The 21729-nt window shown below is 54.6% G+C and overlaps 3 protein-coding genes across 3 annotated transcripts in view; 1 reads left to right on the forward strand and 2 right to left on the reverse strand.

Moving 5' to 3' along the window:
* Positions 1-5891, reverse strand: part of DDX54 (DEAD-box helicase 54) — a 17659-nt gene extending 11768 nt beyond the window's left edge. The window contains 5 exon segments of the mRNA XM_042780583.1: positions 1259-1308; positions 1441-1629; positions 2195-2265; positions 4004-4133; positions 5718-5891. Coding sequence (XP_042636517.1) covers positions 1259-1308; positions 1441-1629; positions 2195-2265; positions 4004-4133; positions 5718-5891 — 614 coding nt within the window.
* A 486-nt stretch (positions 5892-6377) lies between these two features.
* On the forward strand, positions 6378-8759 carry RITA1 (RBPJ interacting and tubulin associated 1). The gene is given in 3 exon segments (XM_007938276.1): positions 6378-6385; positions 7490-7840; positions 8264-8759. Coding segments are annotated over 3 exon segments (855 nt in total).
* Positions 8760-11121: 2362 nt separating this feature from the next.
* Positions 11122-17004, reverse strand: IQCD (IQ motif containing D). The gene is made up of 4 exons (XM_007938277.1): positions 16378-17004; positions 14707-14940; positions 13370-13441; positions 11122-11442 (listed from the first exon to the last, which is right to left on the reverse strand). The coding sequence occupies exons 1-4, from the start codon at positions 17002-17004 to the stop codon at positions 11122-11124; spliced, it is 1254 nt and encodes a 417-aa protein (XP_007936468.1).
* Positions 17005-21729: the final 4725 nt, after the last annotated feature.

Consider the following 21729-nt stretch of genomic DNA (forward strand, 5'->3'; position numbering starts at 1 on the left):
CGCACCACTGCATGGCCCTAGGCGCATCCCGTCCTCAGTCCACTTATCTGCGTAATAGGTGTGGCACCTGCTGCCTGGAAGGATGGGACAAGCATGTCACGCCCTGCAAACCTAGGCTGTTACCAACACTCCTTGATCTTGGTGCGTCTGACTTTCAAACAACCCACAACGAGGCATCTAAAAATATTCATACCCAGGACAGGATTTGAAATTCTCATGGACTCCAGGCTTCCTGGAGTCGCGGAGGCTAAATGAACCCCTGAACGGCTGCCCTGAGATCATCTTTAAACCTGAAACCAGAAACACCCCGACGTCTTCAATAGTTCAAACAACAGTTTAGCTCAAGGAGTCAAACAGTCTGCCTTAAGCATCATGCTCCTCCCAGATCTATGAGACTCACAAAAGCAACCTGAACAACTAGACAAGAACGTTGGGGACAGTGAGTTCATGTTAATGAGGGAGGGACAACTCAGAGGAGGGTGAGAATGGTCCTACAACTTGAAAAACATCATCCATGTCACTGCACGGTACAAGCAGAAACCGGTCGGTGAATTGGTGTATCTTTTGCTGCATAAATTCTCAACAACAAAGTAAGTAAAATTTTAAAAAGGAACAAAATTCACTGTCATCAAGTCGATCCTGACTCATAGTGACCCCTCCTTGGGTTTCGGAGGTGGTATCCCTATGAAAGTAGATTGTCCAATCTTCCTTCTGAGGAGTGGTTGGTGGGTTTGAACCACCAGCCCTGGTCATCAGTCAAATGCCTCAGCCACTGAGCCACCAGAACTCCCTTAAAAAGGAATATATACATATATATAAAACTCTAAACCAAACTCACTGCCACTGAGTTGATTCTGACTCACAGCGACCCCCACTGGGTTCCCAAGGCTGTAAACCTTTATGGAAGCAGACTGCTCCAACTTTCTTCCACAGAGTTGCTGGCAGGTTTGAACCGCTGGCCTCAGGGTTAGCAGCCAAATGCCTTAACCACTACACCACCAGAATGAAGATACACACACTGAATTATCCCCAGGTAAGCGACACTGACACTGAGCCCACAGTCTGCTTTCTGGAACATGGCCATGATTTCTGAAGCGTCTGCTGGTGTGGCTAATTTGTTTCACTGTTACTGCGTGTCTCCCCTTCCTGGTTTCCTCTGGATGTGCAGAGAAGCTGCCATGACCTCGATTAACAGTTGACACTCGCTCGATCCACCCAATACCCTGGGGCACGGTGTGTGGTGTGTGTGTGCTCTTACTTGTCCCCGCCCAGGATCAAGGCAGTCTTGAGGCCTGTAAATTTGCCCAGCTGTGGAGGGTGGGGGGAGAGAGAGAGAGAGAGAGAGAGAGACAGGGTTAAGGGGAGACAACACAGCCCACTCGCACCTCCCTGACGGGTCCCAGGTCAGCCCACTTATTTCCCACTCCGGCGGCCACACACCTCCTTGGTGAACTTCATGGTCTGCAGGGCCAGCTCCCGGGTGGGCGAGAGGATGAGGGCGCGGGCCCCGGTCTGGGCACTGCGGGCTTTGAGCCGCTCAAACATGGGGATGAGGAAGCAGGCCGTCTTGCCGCTGCCCGTGCGGGCCATGGCCACCACGTCCTTGCCATCCAGGATCACTGGGATGGTCTAGAGAGGAGCCAGAAGAGAGGTGAGGGAGGGGCGGGCGCCTGTACCCAACATCACGCGACCCGGAGCTTCAAGTCCCTGGGGAGCAGGGGCCGGTCACTCGCCCTGACCTCATTCTTGCAAGAGCTTGTTTGCATACCTCCAGGCATGAGCCGCTCACTACCCCCAAATCTTTCCACTGACGCAACACTCCTCAGATTGAGTTAGACTCTACCTCTCTGTCTAGTCCTCCTCCTAAGGACCTCAGAGAAACGTGTCTCCACCTTGGCTAAGTGCCTGCAGGCAGCAACTGTGAGCCCCAGGTGAGAATGGGGTGCTGTGAGATGCCTGGCAGGAACTCAGCAGTGGCAGCCCTGGGGAGGCTTATGGGCAGAGGCCCTGGTTCCAGTCTCTGCTACGCTGGGCTCAACTTCCTCCATGTGCAAGATGGGCAAGCTCAGTGGGGCTTCAATCGGGATAACAGGGGTGACAGGAGTGACAGCCGGGGTGGCGGGAGGCTGTCACAGGCTGTACGGGAGGGCTGGGTCATTCATCCCTCCCTGCAGACTGAGCCCCTGCTGCGCACCTTCCTCTGGATGGGCGTTGGCACCTTGTAGCCCTTCTTCATGATGCCTCTGAACACGGGGTAGCTCAAGCCTGGGGAGAGACAGGGACAGTCAGGGCTGAGGAACCCCTCCAACATTCACCCTCAACAGACCCCGAGTTCGAATCCCAGCTGTGTGACTCAAGCGGCTCAGCCTCTCAGGCCTTGGTGTCCCCATCTGGACCTTAGAGGCCACAGCCATGCCTCCCTTGAAGGTGTGAGGACTGAGCTGAGACATTCCAGTGTCCACTAAGTGTCAGCTGTTTCTGTGGTTAATTAAGATGCCAGGCCTGGTAGGACAGCCCACCTCAGGGGCAGGGAGGGAAGGAAGCTGGCTCAATACTGTCTAGCCTCTGGGGACTTCCTAGACTGTGCCCCACCCATCTCCATCCTGGTTCCTTAGAGCCAAATCCAATGTCTGTTTTTTTTTTTTTTTTTTCAATAAAATTTTATTGGGACACAGTCACACCCATTCACTTACATACTACCTGTGGTTACAGTGTTGTAACAAAGCTGAAAATATTGACTGTCTGGCTCTTGAGAAAAGCAACAAAGGAGAAAGTTATAGATTAAATGAGACAAAACTACTGATTGCGATGTGTAAATCTTATTTGGATTCTGATCAGAACAGACTGCTAAAAATGTCATGAGCCAAGCGGGGAACTCTGAGCAGTGGCTGGGTCTTGGGTGGATAGAGGAACTCTTCATTTGTGTTAGGTGTGGAAGGCACCGCGTGTCTCAGAGGTATGTACAAGGAATTTACAGACACACTGGTACAGTGTCTGGGATTGGCTTCAGGATCACCCCAGAGGTAGGGAGGGCATGCATGAGACAAGACTGACATTCCAGCTAGTTTTCTTTATGTTCGAAATTTTCTACATACATGACAGGTGCATGTGTGGGTGCTGAGAAGTCAGACACACAGGGGAGGAGGTGGCCTTGGGCGACCGAATAGGACATGGCCATGTGGAGATGGGGGGAGAGGAAGGTGTCGGGGGGAGGGAAGCACTACAGTCTTGGCTACTTTGTGGTCAACCTTTCATCTCTGCCACAAAGAAACGTTGTTACTTGTCTTTCTTTGACTTCTGATGATGCCTGGCACATTTTTGATATGTTAACTGGACACATAGATTCCTTTTGTGAACTGTTCTCTTCCTTCTCCCATGTCTCTATCAGGGTGTCTGTCTTTTCCTTATCCATTTGTAAGAGCTCTGTGTATATTAGGGATATTAACCCTTTGTCTGTCCTGCAAGTTACAAATATGACTTTTTTAAAATTTTATTTTACAGTGGGCTTTTTTTTTTGGCCAGAGATATGCCTAATTAAAAAAAAAAAAAATCAAATCAGACTAAGCAGTGTTCACACTTGGGTGGCTTTCTTTTCCTTTCAAAGATTATAAAAATATTCACCTTGACATTCAGATCTTTGCTTCAGCTGCCACTGATTTATACAGAGCAAGGGAGGGGATCAACTTTATTTCCCAATAACTAGCCAGGGTTCCAAGGCCACTGCCCAACCAGCCCCCCTCGGCCCCTGGGATGAACTGCTGTTTGATTGCAGTAAACCCTCAAGAGTCTTTCCCTGTTCCTGTACCAGAATCTACTTCTCCAAGTCCTGTCCTACCTAACTGTTCTCCTATGTGTCAGGCCCTGAATACCTGAAGACCACGTCTGCTGTCTCAACCACCCACCACCATGCTGGGCCCAGAGCAGACATCAGTAATCGAGTACAGAGGGTATGATGACCCCTGTCACTGATCCCCTAAGGCCTCCGGATGCCCAGCTCACTCACCCATGGACTGGAAGCCTCCTGATTTCTTCTTCTTCTTGTTCTGGGCTCGCACCATCTCCCGAGTGTCCGGCTCCACATCCGAAGTGCATTCCGAGGTGGGGAAGGTGGGCAGGGGTCTGCCAGGGCCCAGCTGAGAGGGGAGATTGGAGAGGCAGTGTCACTTCAGGCAGTCAGATCGCTGGAGGCAGGGGGAGGGGCTGTCCTGGCAACAGGTCACATGACTTCTCAAAGTCTCTCCCATGACTAGGCCAGGATAGGCTAGAGGTTTAGAATGTGGGCTCTGGAGGCACACTGCCTGGGGTTCGCATCCCAGCTCTGACATCATCCGCTGTGAGGCCTCAGGCAAGTGACTTAATCTCCGTGAGCCTCAGTTTCCACACCTGAAAAATGGGGATGACAAGAGCATCTGCCTCAGAGGGCTGCTGTGAAGCTGAAACGGCTGTGTCGGTATCATCCTCATCTCCATCACCCGGCCTGTCATTCAAACTCTCAAAATTAACTGTAAGGAGTCAATCAAAAAACCTACTATGTGGAAGGTACTAGACTTTTCCAAGCTATCTTAATGCCCTCCCCAACCTCCTTTCTGGTTCATCACCCCACCCCAACTTTGGCTTTTCTCCCCTGGCCTCTACCTGTCAGGACCCACCTGCCCTTAAGCTAAATCCAACCCGGATGCCTCCTCTGGGGAGCCTTCTCAGATGATAAAGCAGTTCCCTTCCTCTCAGAAATCACATTTACAGAGTGCTAATTAGTAAGAAGGAGCTCTGGTAGCATAGGGCCTAAGGCACTTGACTGCTAACCAGAAAGCTGGCGGTTCAAATCCACCAGCCACTCCTCGGAAGGAAGGTTGAGCAATCCTACTTCCGTAGTGATCCTGCCTCGGAAACCCAAGGAGGGGTCACTATGAGTCAGGGCCGACTCCACGGCCGGTAACAACAACAACATCTCTACAGAAGTAGATTGTCCAGTCTTCCTTCCAAGGAGTGGCTGGTGCGTTTGAACCACCAGCCTTCTGGTCAGCAGTCAAATCCCTTAGGTGCTACGCCACCAGAGCTCCTCTCTGTATATGTTGTTGTTGTTGTTGTTATTTGCCGTCCAGTCGGCCCGACTCATAGCGACCCCTCCTTGGGTTTCCGAGGCAGTATCACTACGGAAGGAGAATTGCCCAACCTTCCTTCTGAGGAGTGGCTGGTGGGTTTGAACAAGGCCTGTAAACTTCTTAGCACCGGGCGTGGCACCCGATAAGCGCTCAACAAGTTCTAAATAAAATCTATTATTAGTTTCCCAGGAGATCTGGGGGCGTCGCTCTCTGTCTTGCCCTTAAAGCAAACTGCAAAGCATGCCCCAAACTCAAGAAGAGGATCTTCACCCGCACTGCACTTCTCGTTGGGCTAACGGAAGCTAGGACTCGCCTCCTAGGCAGGAAGTAGCCAATGAGGGGCGCGCGATCAGACGCCAGCCAGCAAGGCCCGCAGGCACTACCCCTAAACCTGGGGATCTCTAGCTTGCCGGAGCCTCGAGACTGGAGTGACAGACCCCGAGACACGTGGTCAGGCTGGTGGGCCTGAGTCCCCGCCGCTGGGCAAGCGGACTCCGATCCCACCCTCCGTCGTGCCCATCCCCAGCGGGGGAAACTAAGGCCGCGACGCTACTCCTGGCCCCCCAGTCGCAAACGGGCCGGGCCCCGACGCGTATCTCAGTCCCGCGCTCCCACCTTCTGGGCCCGGGCATCGTCTTCCGCCTGAATCTCAAACTCGCCGTCCTCCGAGTCGCTGCCGCGGGCCTGGGAAGCCGCGCCCCGGCGTTTGCGGAGCCCCTTCTTTTTCTTCCACTGGGCCATAGTTTCTCGGGACCGGGGTCCGGCCGCGGAGCGCGTGCCGGCCGCCATGCGAGCCCAGTGGATAGAGACGGGAGGGGGCGGAGCCTGCGGGCCGCACCAACTGCGCGGCCGGGGCGGGGGGCGCCTGGTCCAGCGCCCCGGCTGCGACACGCCTACAGCCTCGCGAAGCCTGGTATATAAATCCCCAACTGGCTGGGGAACCCTCTCGTTTTGGGAGGTCCCTAGGGCGTCAGCGACGGGCGCCCCTCCGGCAGGAATGGTTCCGGCCGCGTAGGCCCTGCTGCGCTGTGGTTGTTGTTGGATGTGCGCGCCGACGTCGCTAGGTCCTGGCTGTGCCGGGTGAGTGCGTCCGCGCTGAGGGCCGGGGGCGGCCTGGGCTCCGGGATTCCTGGATGCGTCCCATCTGCGATCACAGATGCACAGGGCGCCCTGGGTGCTCGTGAGCCCCGGTGCTCGTGCGCCCCAGCAGTGGGGTCCTGACATAGTGGGGAGGGGGCGCGCGCGACAGAGGCTGGGTGCTGGCCGCCAGCCGAGATGCCCAGGTAAGAGAGTAGCTCGAAAGTGTAGAGCCCTGCGGCATTAACCAGGGAGCAGCGGGGAGTTGAGGGTGTGTGGGGGTGATCCCGCAATAGTAGAGTGGGTAAGTGCACAGGTTTTCAGACTCATACCCCCAAAAAGGAGAAACTAAAAAACAAGCGGGTTTCGTAGATTAAGAGTCAAGGCGACCCCATGTGTTAACAGAGCAGAACCGTTCTGTAGAGTTTTTGGCTGCAACCTTTATGGCGGATCTTCAGGCCTTTCTTTTGCTGTGCCCCTGGGTGGGTTCGAACTGGCAACCTTTTGGTTAGCTGTTGTTGTTCTGTGCCATCTAGTCGGACCCGACTCATAGCGACCCCTCCGTGGGTTTCCGAGGCAGTATCACTACGAAGTAGATTGCCCAACCTTCCCTCGGAGGAGTGGCTGGTGGGTTTGAACTGCCAGCCTTCTGGTTAGCAGCCAAGTGCCTTAGACACTATACTATCAGAGCTCGTTTTTGGTTAGCAATCAAGCATAAACCACTTGCACCACCCAGCGATCTCTCAATCCGTAAAAGGTTTAAATTCCCTTTCCACCAGTTTCTAGGTGTGGCCTACATGCGACCTCATCACCTTTCTCAAAGGCTCAGTTTTGTCATCTGTGAAATGGACAAAATCCAGGCTACTTCAAGGGGCTGTTGAGAAGCTTCAACGAGAGGATGCTTATCAACCACTTTGCACCAAGTGAGCATCCAATCCACCCTGGTTGCCCTCAGCCTCACCCTTTTAAATGTACACAGGATGTGTCACTAGGGACCTTCCTGTGTCCCCTTCTTGCCATAGTTTGTTTCAAATGGATACAGGCCCCATTGCTCATCTCCCCAGTTGTTACATAAATATTTATAGCATCCACTGTATACCGGTGAACTATCCTCTCATTTGTTTATTCATTCATTAAATATTTACCAGTAGTGCCTCCCCCAATCATTGTGACAATAGAAACACTCTACCAAAATGCCCTGAGGTTGGCTGTTCCCCCTTGAGAAGAACTGGACCCTTCTTCATCAGGAGAGTCGGTGGGATTCGGAGCCACCAGTCTTGCTCACCAGCCCTGTGGTACCCCTTTCACAGGCAGGCCTGCAGGCGAGGCCTGGCAGGCAGAGCACACCCAATGTGAGTCCTGAGGACCCCCGTGGAGGTGGGCGTCAGCACAATGCAGACTGTCCACCTTCAGCACCGCTGCCGGGGCAGCCGCCGGCTCAAGGCCAGGGCATCATACGTGGATGAGACTCTGTTTGGCAGCCCTGTGGGTACCCGGCCCACCCCACCAGATTTCGACCCGCCCTGGGTGGAAAAGACCAACAGAACCAGGAAAGCGAGCATGGGGGCATCACAGGCCTCAGGGGCCAATGGAAGCTGTGAGAGCACCCCGTCCAGGGGCAGCACCCCGACTCTCACACCAAGGAAGAAGAACAAATACAGGTAGCAGGGTGGGGAGATGCACCTATACTTGTTGCAGCCAACTGCATCCCTGTGCCAGCCCTGCTGCTCACCTGCTGTGGGACCTGATTGGCCAGGCTTCAAAGCCTCCTGGTGATGCCCAAGGCTCACTCCACCAAGGTGGCAGTGCCAGCCACCCCCCGACGAGGTGGGGTCCCCCCAGAAATCAAGTCCACTTGAATGACAGCCCTGGTCCTGTCATTGGGTTTGCCCATGGGATCTTGGGGCACATGCTGGGGGATTAGGGCAGGATGCCAGGGGCAGGGTTCCCCTCTCTGTTGGGCCTGGCTGGATGACAGGAACTCTGGGGATCTGCAGGCAGCCCCTTCTGCTGCTGGGGTGCTGGGCGGTACTAAGGTTTGGGGGTTATGTCTCAGCTCACTGCATTTCTCTTCCCTCTGCCAGGTTGATCAGCCACACTCCGTCTTACTGTGATGAGTCACTGTTTGGCTCCCGGCCCGAGGGTGCAGGCTGGGAGGCCCCGTGGATTAGGAATGGGGATGCTGCGAGGCTCCGAGCCCTGTTCTGGACGCCCCCCACTACTCCCAGGGGCAGCCACTCATCCCAGCCCAGGGAGACCCCGCTTCGAGCTGTGCACCCAGCCAGCCCCTCCAAGGCAGAGTCCAGGGTCGTGGCAAACTCCCAGAAGCTGCCCTTGGATGGGTTAGACGCCCCAGACCCTCTGCGGCGGGGGCGGTCCCAGTCTCTCACCCACCTGAACACCCCCAGCACTGCTCGCTCACCCCCCAGTACCTCTCATGCCAATGGGCCTGGGAACCTGTCGGGGGTGACCTTCCGGAGCCCCCTGGTGACCCCTAAGGCTTACTCCATCAGTATGTCAGTGCCAGCCACCCCCCAGCGAGGTGGGCCTCCCCGGAAGACAAAGCCCCCTTGGAAATGAGGTCCTGGCATTGGGTTTGCCCAGGAGATCAAGGTGATGGGCGTGGCTTCAGAGGATGGCACTGGTGGGGGCAGCTCCTGGGCGTGGGAGAAGCAGCTGGGGCAGTGCCTCCCTCTTCCTGACAGTCTGCAGTTGCTTCCTGCTTCTCAGTTTCCCTGACCTACGGGGAGGCCTCCTTGAGGTGCTTGTGCCTTAGCCCCGCCCCTCATCAGTGCCAACCCTCGTGCCCCTGGGGAGGAGCTCTGTCCCACCCCCATCAAGCCCACACACCACCTTGCTGCTGAGTGTGAACAAATGATGTGATTGCCAACTGAGACCAAAGGTTCCTTGCCCCGCTTCGAGTCCTTTCAGTGGTGGCGGGAGGCCCCAGAGACCCCAGGCACCGTGTGCACACGGGGACGTGGGAGGATCTGGGATGGTACATGGGAACAGATGGTCAGGGATCCTCGTGTATTAAATCTGTCAAATCAGTGGTGGTTTCTGATCTTTCCCCCTTAAGATAAAACCAGAGTTAGAAATGAGTGGATTTGAAAAACAAACTAATACCGTAGGCATTACAGAGATGGGGGACGCAGGCACACTGAGCCCCTCGAGTCCCTGCCTTCCTGCTAATGCCAGTGACTGGTAGGTCAAGGCTGGTCGCTCCTGAACACAGAATAAGGCCCATAGTTCAGTTTTGAAATCCTATAAAGGGGCACCTCGGAGATCCTATGGGTTCGGTTCCAGACCACTGCAATAACGTGACCATCGAGCTAAAGCCAGCCAAGAGTTCTTTGGTTTCCCGGTGCATGTAGGTTATGTCTGCACTATCCTGTCATCTGCTAAGTGTGCAGTAGCGTGAAAAAGTTTGATAAGTTGTTACGTGCCGTCGAGTCAGATCCGACTCATAGTGACCCCTCCTTGGGTTTCCGAGGCAGTATCACTACAGACGTAGATTGCCCAACCTTCCTTCCGAGGAGTGGCTGGTGGGTTTGAACCGGCAGCCTTCTAGTTAGCAGCCAAGTGCCTTAGGCACTATGCTGCCCCAAATGTGAGAGACAGGAAGTGAGCATATGCTGCTAGAAAAAGGTGTGTGGCCTTGAACCTTCAATTTGTAAAATACTGCAAAGCTCAATGAGGTATGCTTGTATAGTGCAAGCACTTCACACTTTTCCAGTAAACAATGGCTTAGCTTTTGCCAGAAGGGGGTCTGAAAAGCCTCCAAGTTGCCTTTGCCTTTAAGCTTTCAGAGCAAGCCCAGGTGCTGGCTGGCTCTGCTCCTGTAGCTGGGGGGGGGGGGGGTGCATCACAAAGGAAAGACAGCAAAAGCCAGGGTGGCCCCTAGGCCCCAGCCTTTGCCCTGCTTGATTTGGGGGTGGGGGTGGTTGGTAGGTGCCGTTGAGTCATCTCATAGCGACCCTATGCACAGAAGAACAAAACACTGCCCGGTCCCGCGCCAACTCTGCGATCTCGGATTTGGGGGTGGGGGCCAGGTTTGGGGTCTCACTTTGCCCCTATCTCCCCGCACAGGAGCCCGTTGGGGGCCGCATGGCTTGGGGAGGGGGAAGGGCAGAGTGGATGCTGCTGGGCCAGGGTCACTGGTACCAATGCCTGCAGGGTAGGTGGGCCACCAGGAGAGTAGGCCAGTGGCATTCCGTGGACACAGGTGTACCATGTATCTTAAGGACCAATATTTAGACTTTCTGAACTTCCACAGAGGATGGGGCCCCTCCTTCCCGGTTCTTTTGAAACAGAACAGCTGGCTGGCATTTGTCTCCCTACCCAGCTGCACTAAGAGACGATGGCCCAGTTGGGAAGGGGCCTGTTGGGGACACTGTGGGGACTGGGGCGGCCTCAGGGAGGCAGACAATGGCTGCCTGTGGGGACAGAGGCCCCGGTGCGCTAAGGATGAGATTCTTCCAGACAAGGCAGAAAGCTAGGTCCGCAGGTCACAGCCCTGATTCTCTAAATGCCAGCAACTAATTAAGAAACATCTCCACTACCTGGGCTCCCACGGAGCTTTCCTGTGCAGCTCGTTGATAATCCCAGAGCAAGCCCACACCCCAAGGGAGGCCCTGTTCCCGGAGTTCGCCTGCCCTGGCCCCTGCAACAGCTGACACCCCCACCTCCCCACCCGGGCTGGTGACGAGGCCACAGCAGCTGTGTGTCGGCTGCTGACCCCTGCTCCTGCACCCCAGGCTTCCCGCTCCTCTCAGAGATGGCTGCAAGCACGCACAAAGCCCTGGTAAAGTGAGGTTTATTGGTAGGCTGTGTCTAAAATGTTCTTTAATTTAAATAACCGTGGAAGCACAGGGCTCTCCGTTCCAGGGGCTTCCTGGTTGATCTCTGGGAGGGAAGTGCACGGGCTCCTGGGTGGGAGGGCTCATTTCCTGCCCTTGGCCTTCTCCTTGCCCTTGGCCTTCTCCTTGGCCGACTTGTCCTTCGCTTTGCCCTTGCCCCGCTTCTTCTTCTTGGACTTGAGCATGGAGCGGACCAGGTAGCCCTTCCACATGGCCTGGATGAGCGTGGCGGCCCGCACCATGAGCGCCAGCTGCTCCTCGGCCTCCAGCCTCTTCTTGGAGCTGATCTCCCGCTCTGCGCGGATCTGGGAGTACTCCTCCGCCAGCACGTCGCGCTTCTGCTTCAGCTCCTCCAGCTGCACCTTCTCCTCCCTGTGGATGGCCCCCAGCTCCTCCAGCTCCGCCTGGGGAGGGCACCAGGCCTGCAGCCTCCTGCAGGCACGCGACCCAGCCCGATGCCCCAGCAACCCCGCCTGCGCTGAGAGGTGACGGGGCCACCGTCCTGCACACACACTCCATCCTTCCCAATCCCCCCACCATACCCCCTAGACTAAGAGGCGATGGGGTCACCCTCCTACACCTGCACCCCACCCTTCCCAATTCCCCCAGCAACCCTGCCCAGACTAAGAGGTGACGGGGCCACCGTCCTGCACACACACTCCACCCTTCCCAATTCCCCCACCATACCCCCTAGACTAAGAGGCGATGGGGTCACCCTCCTACACCTGCACCCCACCCTTCCCAATCCCCCCACCATACCCCCTAGACTAAGAGGCGATGGGGTCACCCTCCTACACCTGCACCCCACCCTTCCTGAACACCCCCACCAATCTCGCCCAGACTAAGAGGTGATGGAATTCACTCTAGCTCCAGGCAGGATCCAACTGAAAGCATTTCAGGAATAGGGAGAAAAAACACATGGGCTGGGAGTTGGGCAACTGAGTTTCAAAGCCCAGCCCCGTCACCCCGTGAGGGGCTTCACCCCTCAAGGCTCTGTTTTACCTCCTCCATACCAGAGGCCCATTCCCAACCCCACGCTGTTTGTAGGGTTAAGTGACACGATGCATGCAATGCTGTAGACCCGATGCCAGGCACACAGTGGGGGGGTACGAGACAGGGAGATGCTGTTACAAAGACACCCAGAGGGGACTTTCTGGAACCTCCACAAGTGACAGCGTCCCAAAGCCTTTATGTCTAACTGCAGCCTCTCCCGGCTGTAGCTACATCTCTCTCTCCCTCTCCTTCCCTTCCGCCCTTGCTTCCTTTCTCACCTCCATCCTCCCTCCCTCTCTTCCTTCCTCCCATCACCTCGCCCTCCTTCCTCCTCTCCTCTCTCTTTCCTTCCACTGACTCAAGTGAAGCCCTTCAGAGGACAGAGGGGTGATAGACAGAGCCCCTCCGGCCTCGGTCTCCAAAGCCTGCCTCCCTGGCCCACTTGTCTGCTCCGGACAGCACTACTGCTCTGGCCAGAGCCCCTCTGGCCTCGGTCTCCAAAGCCTGCCTCCCTGGCCCACTTGTCTGCTCCGGGCAGCACTACTGCTCTGGCCAGAGCCCCTCTGGCCTCGGTCTCCAAAGCCTGCCTCCCTGGCCCACTTGTCTGCTCCGGGCAGCACTACTGCTCTGGCCACTCAGGAGCTGCTGCTGTCTCCTGCGCTTCCCAGGCCGTCCTGTTCCCGGGTCAGGGCCAGGGGCCACAGTTAGTGCCCAGATGGCGGCGGGCTCAGGGGTGCCCCGGTCTGTACGCTACCTCCCTGAGCACTCCCTCCAGGCCAGGCCCTGTGCTGGGTAAAAGCATGCATGGCAATGCTGTGTCTCGTGCTCATCGTGGTCCGCGACGGGGACCAGATACAGAAGTGGGCTCAGAAAGGTCGAGTCCCTTGCTGAAGGTCACACAGCTGGTGAGGGACACTCTGTTGTTCTCACTGCTGCAGCCCCGGCACCTGGCCCATCTCAGGGGCTCAGTGAGCACCAGCTAAAGGCTGGGTGTGATACTGGAGGGGCCTCATGCCGGCGTCTGTCGGGGGGTGTCCCACTGCAGGGTGCTGGCTGGAGCTGAGCCAGGAGGAAGCAGAGGAGTATGGCATGTGGACACTAAATGGAGCCAAGTTCGTTGGCCGGGTCCAGGCACCTCTTCCTAGTGGCTCAGGGCTTCTGCCTTCCTCCTTTCGCACCTGGTCCTTCTCTGCCCCAGGCAGGGGCAGGGCAGAAGCCGGTGCAGCCCTGTTCCAGGGCTTCTCTCGGGCTCAGAACCTGACACAAACCACGGCCCATCCTGGGGCTCCCCTCCCGTGCCCAGAGCATCTTCAAAGAGACCAACTCGGGGACACGTACCTGCTTTTCACTCATCTCCATGTCGTACTTCTGGATCCAGTTCTCTATCTCCGTCTCCACTTTGTATTTCTTCTAAAGAGAAAGAAGGCAAGCGGTCATTGTTGGGTGGAGCCACACTAATGACAGGCCGCCGAGAGCTTCTGCGTCAGGCCCTGGTGGGAGCCCCACACGCTCGCCTCGTGAATGCGCACAAGGTTGGGTCTATGGTCCCCATTGCACAGACAAGGAAACAGGCTCAGACGTGAAGTCGTGCATGTGAAGCCAGCAGTCTGACTCCGGAACGTTCTCTCAGGCCTCAACGCCCAGCAGGGGCTCTGGTGCCTGGCACAGAACAAACACCCAGCAAACACCAGGTGCTTTTACTATTGCCCCTGGCTCATCACAACCATTGGAGCGCTTGGTCCCGGGATTACCCCTCTGTTACAGGTGGGGAAACTGAGGCTGGGAGAGCAGAAGCCGGTGGCCCAGGGTCACCGGGCTGGGCAGTGAGGGCCGCAGGAGACCGCGCTCCTGCCCAGAGACTAGCGCCTGCATTTCCAGTGCTTCCCTGGCAGCTCCAGCTCGCGGGGTGACATTTATTTTCATAGTACTCTGTGAAGAAGGAGGGAATCAGGAAGAGTTTTCCCTAGTTTATAAAGAGGACAAGCGAAAGAGTTGGCAGAACCAGACACTACAAAGCAGCATTCTGGGCACATAGTAGGTGCTCAGACAATGTGTTAGAGAACGCAGTTCTGCCAAGCCTCCTGTTCTCCCTGCACAGAAGCCCCTGGACCCTGACCTTCTCGAAGGCATCATTCCTGGCCTTGGAGCAGGGAGACCTAGGTTCAAATCCCTGCACCATGCTTTAAAGCTTTAAAGCAAGTTGCGTCACCTCCCTGAGCCCGCTCTGCTGTCTGTAAGACGACCAGTAAGATAAAGGGGGCTACCCGTAGGATTGTGAAGAGGACCGAATGAGACTGACAGCACTTTGCATGGTTTCTGGAACATACCAAGTGAGCAGTGTCTGCCTTTCATAGAGACTAGGACCTCACCTGACTAAGCCTCCAGAACTTCGTTTCAGCCTCAGTTTTCCCCATTTATTCCTTCACACCACAGTTACTCTTTGAGCCACTGTTCAGGTGCTGGGGACACAGCCGTGTGCAAAACAGAGAAGTTCCAGCTGGCATGCAGCCATGCTGGGGAGGGGACCCAGGTCTCTCTGCCGCAGGTCCCCGGGCCTACCTGCTGCACCCTCTTGCCTCCCGGGGGGGACCGGGGCTCCCCAAGTAGCTGGCATGCCCCAACACTGCTGGGCCTCAGGGAGGGGAGGGACGTCCGCCCCCCGCCGTCCCAGGCACCTTCCTCAGTGCCTGCTCCTGCTCCCGGTTCTCCATCACCAGGTTGTGGTACTGCGTTTGCAGCAGCAGGATCTCCTGCTGGATCTTGGCCTTCCTGGCCTTCGAGGCCCGGAAGTCCGCCTTCTGCTGCTTCTTAGCCTCTTGCTTGGTGCGGACGAGGCTGCTCTCTGAGAACTTGTGCACCTGGTGCAGGTGGTTTTTCAGTTCTTGGATCACAAAGTTCTCCTTCTCCACCTGGGCCAGCAAGAAGAGGAGCTCCTTAATCCCCACACGATGACTGACGGGGATCCCAGGAGCTGCGGCCAGGGGCGGAGTACCCAATACACAAAGTAGACGAGGGTTCTCTTCTGCTTCCTTACTCATCTGTAGTGAATGATTTCACATGGGCATCCCATGAAAAACATGAGAAACTTCACTACAGATGAGTAACTAAGCACAAGTAAGCCTGTGCTTACTTTGCTTATTGGGTACTCTGTCCCTGCCAGGGACTGTAAATTTGAAAAGAGGCTTTGACTCTGTAGGAAGGTGCTATGGAGTCAGGAGACAGGCAGATGCCATGCATGCCAAGAAGCAGAAGCTCTGATGTGGTGAGAAAATGTGAAATTGTTCATTATAGATTAGTAAGTAAGCACAAGTAGGCCCATGCTTACTTTGCTCATTAGGTAATCTGACACTGGCCACAGCCATTACTGCATGCTCACTCAGGGCCAGGCACCCCACCTGCGTCATTACCTCACCCACCCCTCCCTGCAACCCCTCCACGGGGACAGGGCCAGCCCACTTTACAAACAGGAAACAGGCTCTAGAAGGGTGTGTGGACTGGCTGGGGGTGTGCAGTGGAGCCAGGGTTTGAAGTCAGGCAGGTCCAGCCAGTCGGTGCCCACGTTCTCAGCCACCACATCTTGTTTCCTGGCATGAGTGAGGGGCATAGGGGGAACCAACAAGGCCCCTGGAGGGGTCTGGGTCAGCTGGGGATGCCCGGCTGGCAGAGAGAGACACTGATGGAGGAGAAGCCAAACCCTGCAGCCCAGCTCTCCCTTGAGGCCAGCCCCTGGCTTGTCCCGTGCCCTAGGTCTGTGGGTGGGGATGGGAGTGTCACATAAACAAGCTCCAGAAATGCTTATTAGAAAATGTTAGCACCGCCATCTACAGCTAACTGACGCCAGCCTGGTCCATCCCATTGTGCTTCACTGTCCCTGATCCTTTGGGTATAAGTTCTGCTCTCTTGGGACTCTCCTTCATAGCACCCTGAACCTACCCTGCACTCTCCTTCTCACAACTGTAATGAAAGCAGTCAGCTCTTTCAGACCTACCTCCCCTGCTCAGCTGGGACCATGTGGGGCTTACTTACAAGGCCTGGGACCTAGTAAAGGAGCCCTGCTGGCACAATGGTTAAGCACTCAGCTGATAACCAAAAGGTTGGTGGTTTGAACCCACCCAGTGGAAGAAAGACCTGGCCATCTCTTTGGGTAAGGATTTCGGCCTAGAAAACTCTCTGGGGCAGGTCTGCTCTGCCAAAATCACTGGAGGACGTGACAACCTGCTTCTGTAGAAGTCGACTCGACAGCACTTCACAACATTTCAACCATGGGGGAAAAACCTAACCACCCAAAGATGGGTCCTTCTCAGTGTGTCTCCTTGCATAACCCGGCTGACCCGGTACGGCCATACCTCGGCATCCCTGTTCTTGATGCTTCCTGCCAGTTCATTTTCAAGAGCTTCCACAATGTCCTGGTTCCTCTTATTCCGCCTGCTGATGTCCTGTATGAACAGGGCCTTGTCCCTGGCCTCCGGCGGGGTAGTGAGCAGTTTCTCAAGCAGGAAACTGCGGAGTTCTACCAGGCTGTCGACAAACCACTGGGCTTGTGGGCTCCTGCCCAGCGCCGGCATCTGCAGGAGCCTGGAGGCCTGGGGGTGGCTGAGCAGGAGCCGCAGGGTGTTCCGCGTGGAGTCCTTGATCTGCTGCATGAGCGGCAGGATGTCTTCTCTCCGCTCCTCCTCGGAGCACAGCAGGTCCCTGACACTCCTCCCATCCTCCAGCCCACCCATCTCTTGCAGCTGCCTTTCCTTGGCATCGAGGTCACTGATGCTGTCCAGGAGGGTCCTACACAGGTCCCCGTGGTCTCTCACTGCCTTCTCGGTGGCCTCCCCCAGCACGCCCTCCAGAGCCTCCTGATTGTCTACCATGGCTGACAGCAGGGTCACCAACTCCACCTTGCGGATGGCCTCATCCAAGACGGACATGATCCTCTTGGTCTCGATGGTGGTCAGTTTGTGTGGAAGGGCTACAGAAGCCATCTTGCTGTGAAATTACAGAGTAAACAAATTAACAGCTATGGTCAGGGTAGACATTAACCATTATGGTTCATTTTCTATCTTTCTTTTCCCTCTCCCTCCTTCTGGGTAAATAGGTTAGTCACTGTGGGCTGTTTCCTTTCTTTACACATCCCTTAGAGCAGGTGACATAAGCCCACTGCCCATTCGTAGCTGATAACTGCAGTTTGTGGACTGAGACGCCCTTAGAAAAGAGACACCAAGCAACCAAGGTAAAGAAGAAATGGACATCCCCAGCCAAGAGGCCTGAGTGTTCCCACTCCCACATTTTCTCCTCCTCCAGAGTTAATCCGGGAGCTCTGGTAGCATAGTGCCGAAGGCATTTGACTGCTAACCAGATAGCTAGTGGTTCAAACCCACCAGCCAATCCTTGGAAGGAAGGTTGGGCAATCTACTTCCATAGAATTGCTGCCTTGGAAACCCAAGGAGGGGTCGCTGAGTCAGATCCAACTCAACGGCAGTGAGTTTGTTTGTTTTTTTTTTTTTTGGCTAGAGTTAATCTAGGAGCTCTGGTGGCATAGTGCCTGAGCCATTTGATTGCTAACCAGAAGGCTGATGGTTCAAACCCACCAGCCACTCCTTGGAAGGAAGACTGGGCAATCTACTTCTATAGAGATACCACTTCGGAAACCCAAGGAGGGGTTGCTATCAGTTGGAAACCACTCCACAGCAGTGAGTTTGTTTTTTAGAGTTAATCTAGGAGCTCTGGTGGTGCAGTGACTAAAGCATTTGACTGCTAACCAGAAAGCTGTGGGTTCAAGCCCACCAGCCACTCCATAGAAGGAAGACTGGGCAATCTACACTTCCGTATAGATTTACCACCTCAGAAACCTAAAGGGGCTTGCTATGAGTCAAAACTAGACAGCAGTGAGTTGTTTTTTTTTTTCCCCCAAGAGTTTATCTTCCCAGACAAGTACAGAGTTTACACAACAATTCTGACGTACATCACAGACCAGAGTGGCAGAAAGTTCATAAGGAAGAGACGACTCATCCTGATAACAAGAAGATATTATCCTCAAGGCCCCTACCCTCAGCCAAATCCCTTTAAAAGCCCTAACCTTTTCTTAGCCTGGGGAGAAAGACTTCTTAGGGAAACGATTCTCGGTCTCCTTGGGTATTGATACTCAATCAATTCTTTTGCTTTCCCCCTTCAACCCGTTTTGGTCATTGGCTCTCTGTGACAGGGATAAGGGCCTCGTTGTTCCCACATTTGGTCTTAGAGCGGACAGAGGCACTGAGCAGGGAGCCTGGCTTTCGGAGGCTTCTGTTGTCATCAGCCTCATTCCGTCGATGTCAGGGCCTGTCCGGGCCGGGGAGAGAAGAGCTATGGAGACAATGTGGACAGGCGTTTTGAGAGCCGGCTTCTCTGCCTTTGTGTGCCCTGGGACACTGGGTCTTTGGTAGCTGATGGTGGTCTCCCACTTTTATTGCCTCTGGCAATCCTGAAAAAGGACGGAGTAAGCTGTCAGGAGTGTGGTGTGGCATCTGTGTGACTAGCACGGCCCCAGCAGCCATAAACAGTTGGCGCTGACAGTACCTCTTGGGCTTGGCACTTTTACACAGAACCTTGAGATACAAGTAGGCTTTCCACTTGCGATGGTGTTAGTGCCGTCAGGACAGGAGGACTGTGTGTGGAGGCTGGTCTCAGGGACAAACTGGGAAAGGAGATGCTGCTCTCAGGATTCAGACGTGCATTGGGTCTGCTTGCATAAAGAGTGACAGCCTTGGAAACCCAATGGGGCAGTTCTACTCTGCCCTATAGGGTTGCTCTGAATCGGAATCGATTAGATGGCAGTGGGTGGGTTATTTAAACTCAGTATTTTCATACAAGGAACTGGTTGCCCAAGTGATGGAGGAGGAGGGAGGGTGAGCTCGTAGACTGGGGTCACCCAGGGGATGCAGGAGCCACAGGTGTTTCTTGCCCAGGTGGAGAGGCACTCACTGCTGGCCACAGACCAAAGCAGACAGGAGAAATCTCCTGGCTTCTCCCTTCCTCCCTTGGCCTCCAAGCCAACACCAGTGCCTCCCATTGGCCAAACCCAGTGGAAGCCAGCTGTCCAAGGCCTGGGAAACACGGCAAGCTGAGAGGCAGAGCAGAGTCAGTGATGGAGCTGGGGGCAAACACGATGAGGGCCGGCTCAGCGCATCTCCACTGATTTCAAAGTCCTGATTTCAAAAGTGGGAGACAAACAGTGACCTCAAAATAAAGATTTAAAAACCGTTTCACTCAGTGCAACGTGGGATCCTGGGTTGGTTCCTGGAACAGAAAGAGAACATTAGCAGGAACTGATGGGATCCGGGTGAAGCCTGTCCCTGGTTTAGTTGAGATACTGCACCCATGTGACATTCTTCGTTCTAACAAATTCATCACGGTAGTGAGATGTCAACATGGGGGAAGCTGACTGAAGGGTACCCTGGAGCCTTCTGTGCTGTTTTTATAATTTTTCTGTAAATCTTCAAGTCCTAGAAAGCTTATTTAAAATATATATATATTTCAGAAAAATCCGTGGTAGCAATCTGAATGGACAATTCCTGTTGCCGGCAGAGCCCAGCAAAGAGAAAACCAAGAAACCAACTGCCGTCGAGTCAGATCCGACTCACAGCGACCCCTCCTTGGGTTTCCAAGTTGGTATATCACTGTGGCAGTAGATCCCCAACCCTCCTTCCAAGGAGTGGCTGCTGGGTCTGGTTAGCAGTCAAATGGCTTAGGCACTACACCACCAGAGCTTCCAGTGATGAGAAGAGCTGGCTTTTTCAAATCCTGCCTGAGTGACCCCGAGCCTGGGCTTCCTCAGTCTGAAACATGAGTCAGGATGGATGGGAAGTTTCTAGCACAGGGCTAAACCCCGAGGACTCCATAAAGAAAAGCCCCCATTCTATCTCCAGGGTTCCTGAAATCCCAGAGCAGGACTTCAGGACTTCCCAGTTCCAGTCTCCAGGCCGGGGGACATCCAGATCCCCTATCACATGCCTGGTTTCTAGGACTGGCCATTCCCCCCAAAGCCATGTCCTAGACGGACCCTGGCACATCCCCGCCCCGATGTCCTGCTCCTGCACCCCCCTTGTAGTGATGGAGAGTGACACGGCTGCTTGGTCACTCAAGCCAGAAACCTGAGTGAGATTCCAATGCTCCTCACCCGCCCTGTCCAGCCAGCCTCCCAGTCCTACCAGTGGCCATTCCTGGATAGTTCCTGCCTTAGTTGCTTAAAGTAACAGAAAGTGGCCGGCTGAGTGAACAGAAATGTATGTTCTCACAATCTGGAGGCTGAAAGTCCACAGCAGGGTCTCAGCCAATTCCTCCTGTGAGTCTCTCTTGGTGTCTGGCGGCTGCCCACCATCCTTGGTGGTCCTTGGAGTCCTTCTTGCTCCTGTGTGTGTCTCTGTTGTCTAACTGGTCTTTCTGTGACTCTGAAATGATTTGATTTAGGATCCCCGCTACACTGACATGTCCTCATTAGCATGACAAAAGAAAAACCTCTATTTCCCAACAGGGTTAGAATTTCAACATCAACTTTTGGAAGACCCAATTCAATCCATCAACTCACTGCGGTTGAGCCAGTTCTGACTCACAGTGACCCTGTAGGACAGAGCAGAACGGCCCCATTGGGTTACCAAGGCTGTAAATCTTTACAGAAACAGACTGCCTCATGTTTCTTTCATGGTGCAGCTAGTGGGTTCGAACTACAGACCTTATGGTTCGTAGCCGAGTGCTTAACCACTGCACCACCAGGGTTCCTTATTCAAGCCATGTTGTTGTTGTTGTTATGTGCCGTCGAGTCAAACCCGACTCATAGTGACCCCTCCTTGGGTTTCCAAGGCAGTATCACTACGGAAGTAGGATTGCTCAACCTTCCTTCCGAGGAGTGGCTGGTGGGTTTGAACTGCCAGCCGTCTCCTTAGCAGGCAAGTGTCTTAGCCACTATGCTACCAGAGCTCCCTATTCAAGCCGTAGCAGCTCCTAATTCATCTCCTTTTCAGCAGCCTCTCTGCTCTGAGTTAGGGCCTTACAATCTCTCACTGGGGTGATTTAAAGAGCTTCTTCACTGGGCTGTCCACAGCTGTGCCTGCTCTCTGCTATAAAGCTCATTCCTGGAGCCATGCATTCAGGTGTCTGTTGACCCCCTGGGAATACAAAGGAGATGCAGGGTATGGTTCCTGACCTCTCAGTTATAAACTCTGATAGTCATAGGCTCGGGTATAAATCCAGTTGGGAATATGAAGCAGGCAGACATGAAGGTCCAGCAACTACAGAAGACATGGAGCAATGTTAAATTCACAGAATAGGCCCAGATTATGACCAGCCTTCCACACCAGAGTGGGGACCTGGGAGTTTATCCTGTAGGACACTGGGATCCATTTTGAACAAGAAGGTAACAGGATAAAATCAGATTTGGAGACAGACCTGCCGTAATGGCTGATGGATGGGGAAGAAGGCTGGTGACAGGTAGATGGGTTGGGATATTATACTATAATCTTCCACCTCAGGGCCTTTGCCCAGGCACCTTCTTCTTCCTGCAACAATCTGCTCTCTTCTCCTCACCACCTTAATTCCTTGCACTCAGGTCTCAGTTCAAGTGTCACTTCCTCAAGGAAGCCTTCCCTGGGTGAAGTGCTCATCCCAGGTTCTCATAGTGCTCCTCTGTGGCAGGCCTCACTCCCCATGCCAAGCCCTTCCTTCTGGCCTGCTGT

Source organism: Orycteropus afer, unplaced genomic scaffold, assembly GCF_000298275.1.
Source record: "Orycteropus afer afer isolate SDZICR_OR568_19922 unplaced genomic scaffold, OryAfe1.0 scaffold00048, whole genome shotgun sequence".
Taxonomy (NCBI): domain Eukaryota; kingdom Metazoa; phylum Chordata; class Mammalia; order Tubulidentata; family Orycteropodidae; genus Orycteropus; species Orycteropus afer.

What these genes read in the sequence shown, in the direction of transcription:
- IQCD (XM_007938277.1), bottom strand. Translation starts at nt 17,004, where the DNA reads ATGGCTTCTGTAGCCCTTCCACACAAACTGACCACCATCGAGACCAAG. An exon ending in TCAAGAACAGGGATGCCGAG is followed by an intron (nt 14,941 to 16,377) that starts GTATGGCCGTAC and finishes TTGCTGGCCCAG; the next exon opens with GTGGAGAAGGAGAACTTTGT. An exon ending in AGGAGCAGGCACTGAGGAAG is followed by an intron (nt 13,442 to 14,706) that starts GTGCCTGGGACG and finishes CTTTCTCTTTAG; the next exon opens with AAGAAATACAAAGTGGAGAC.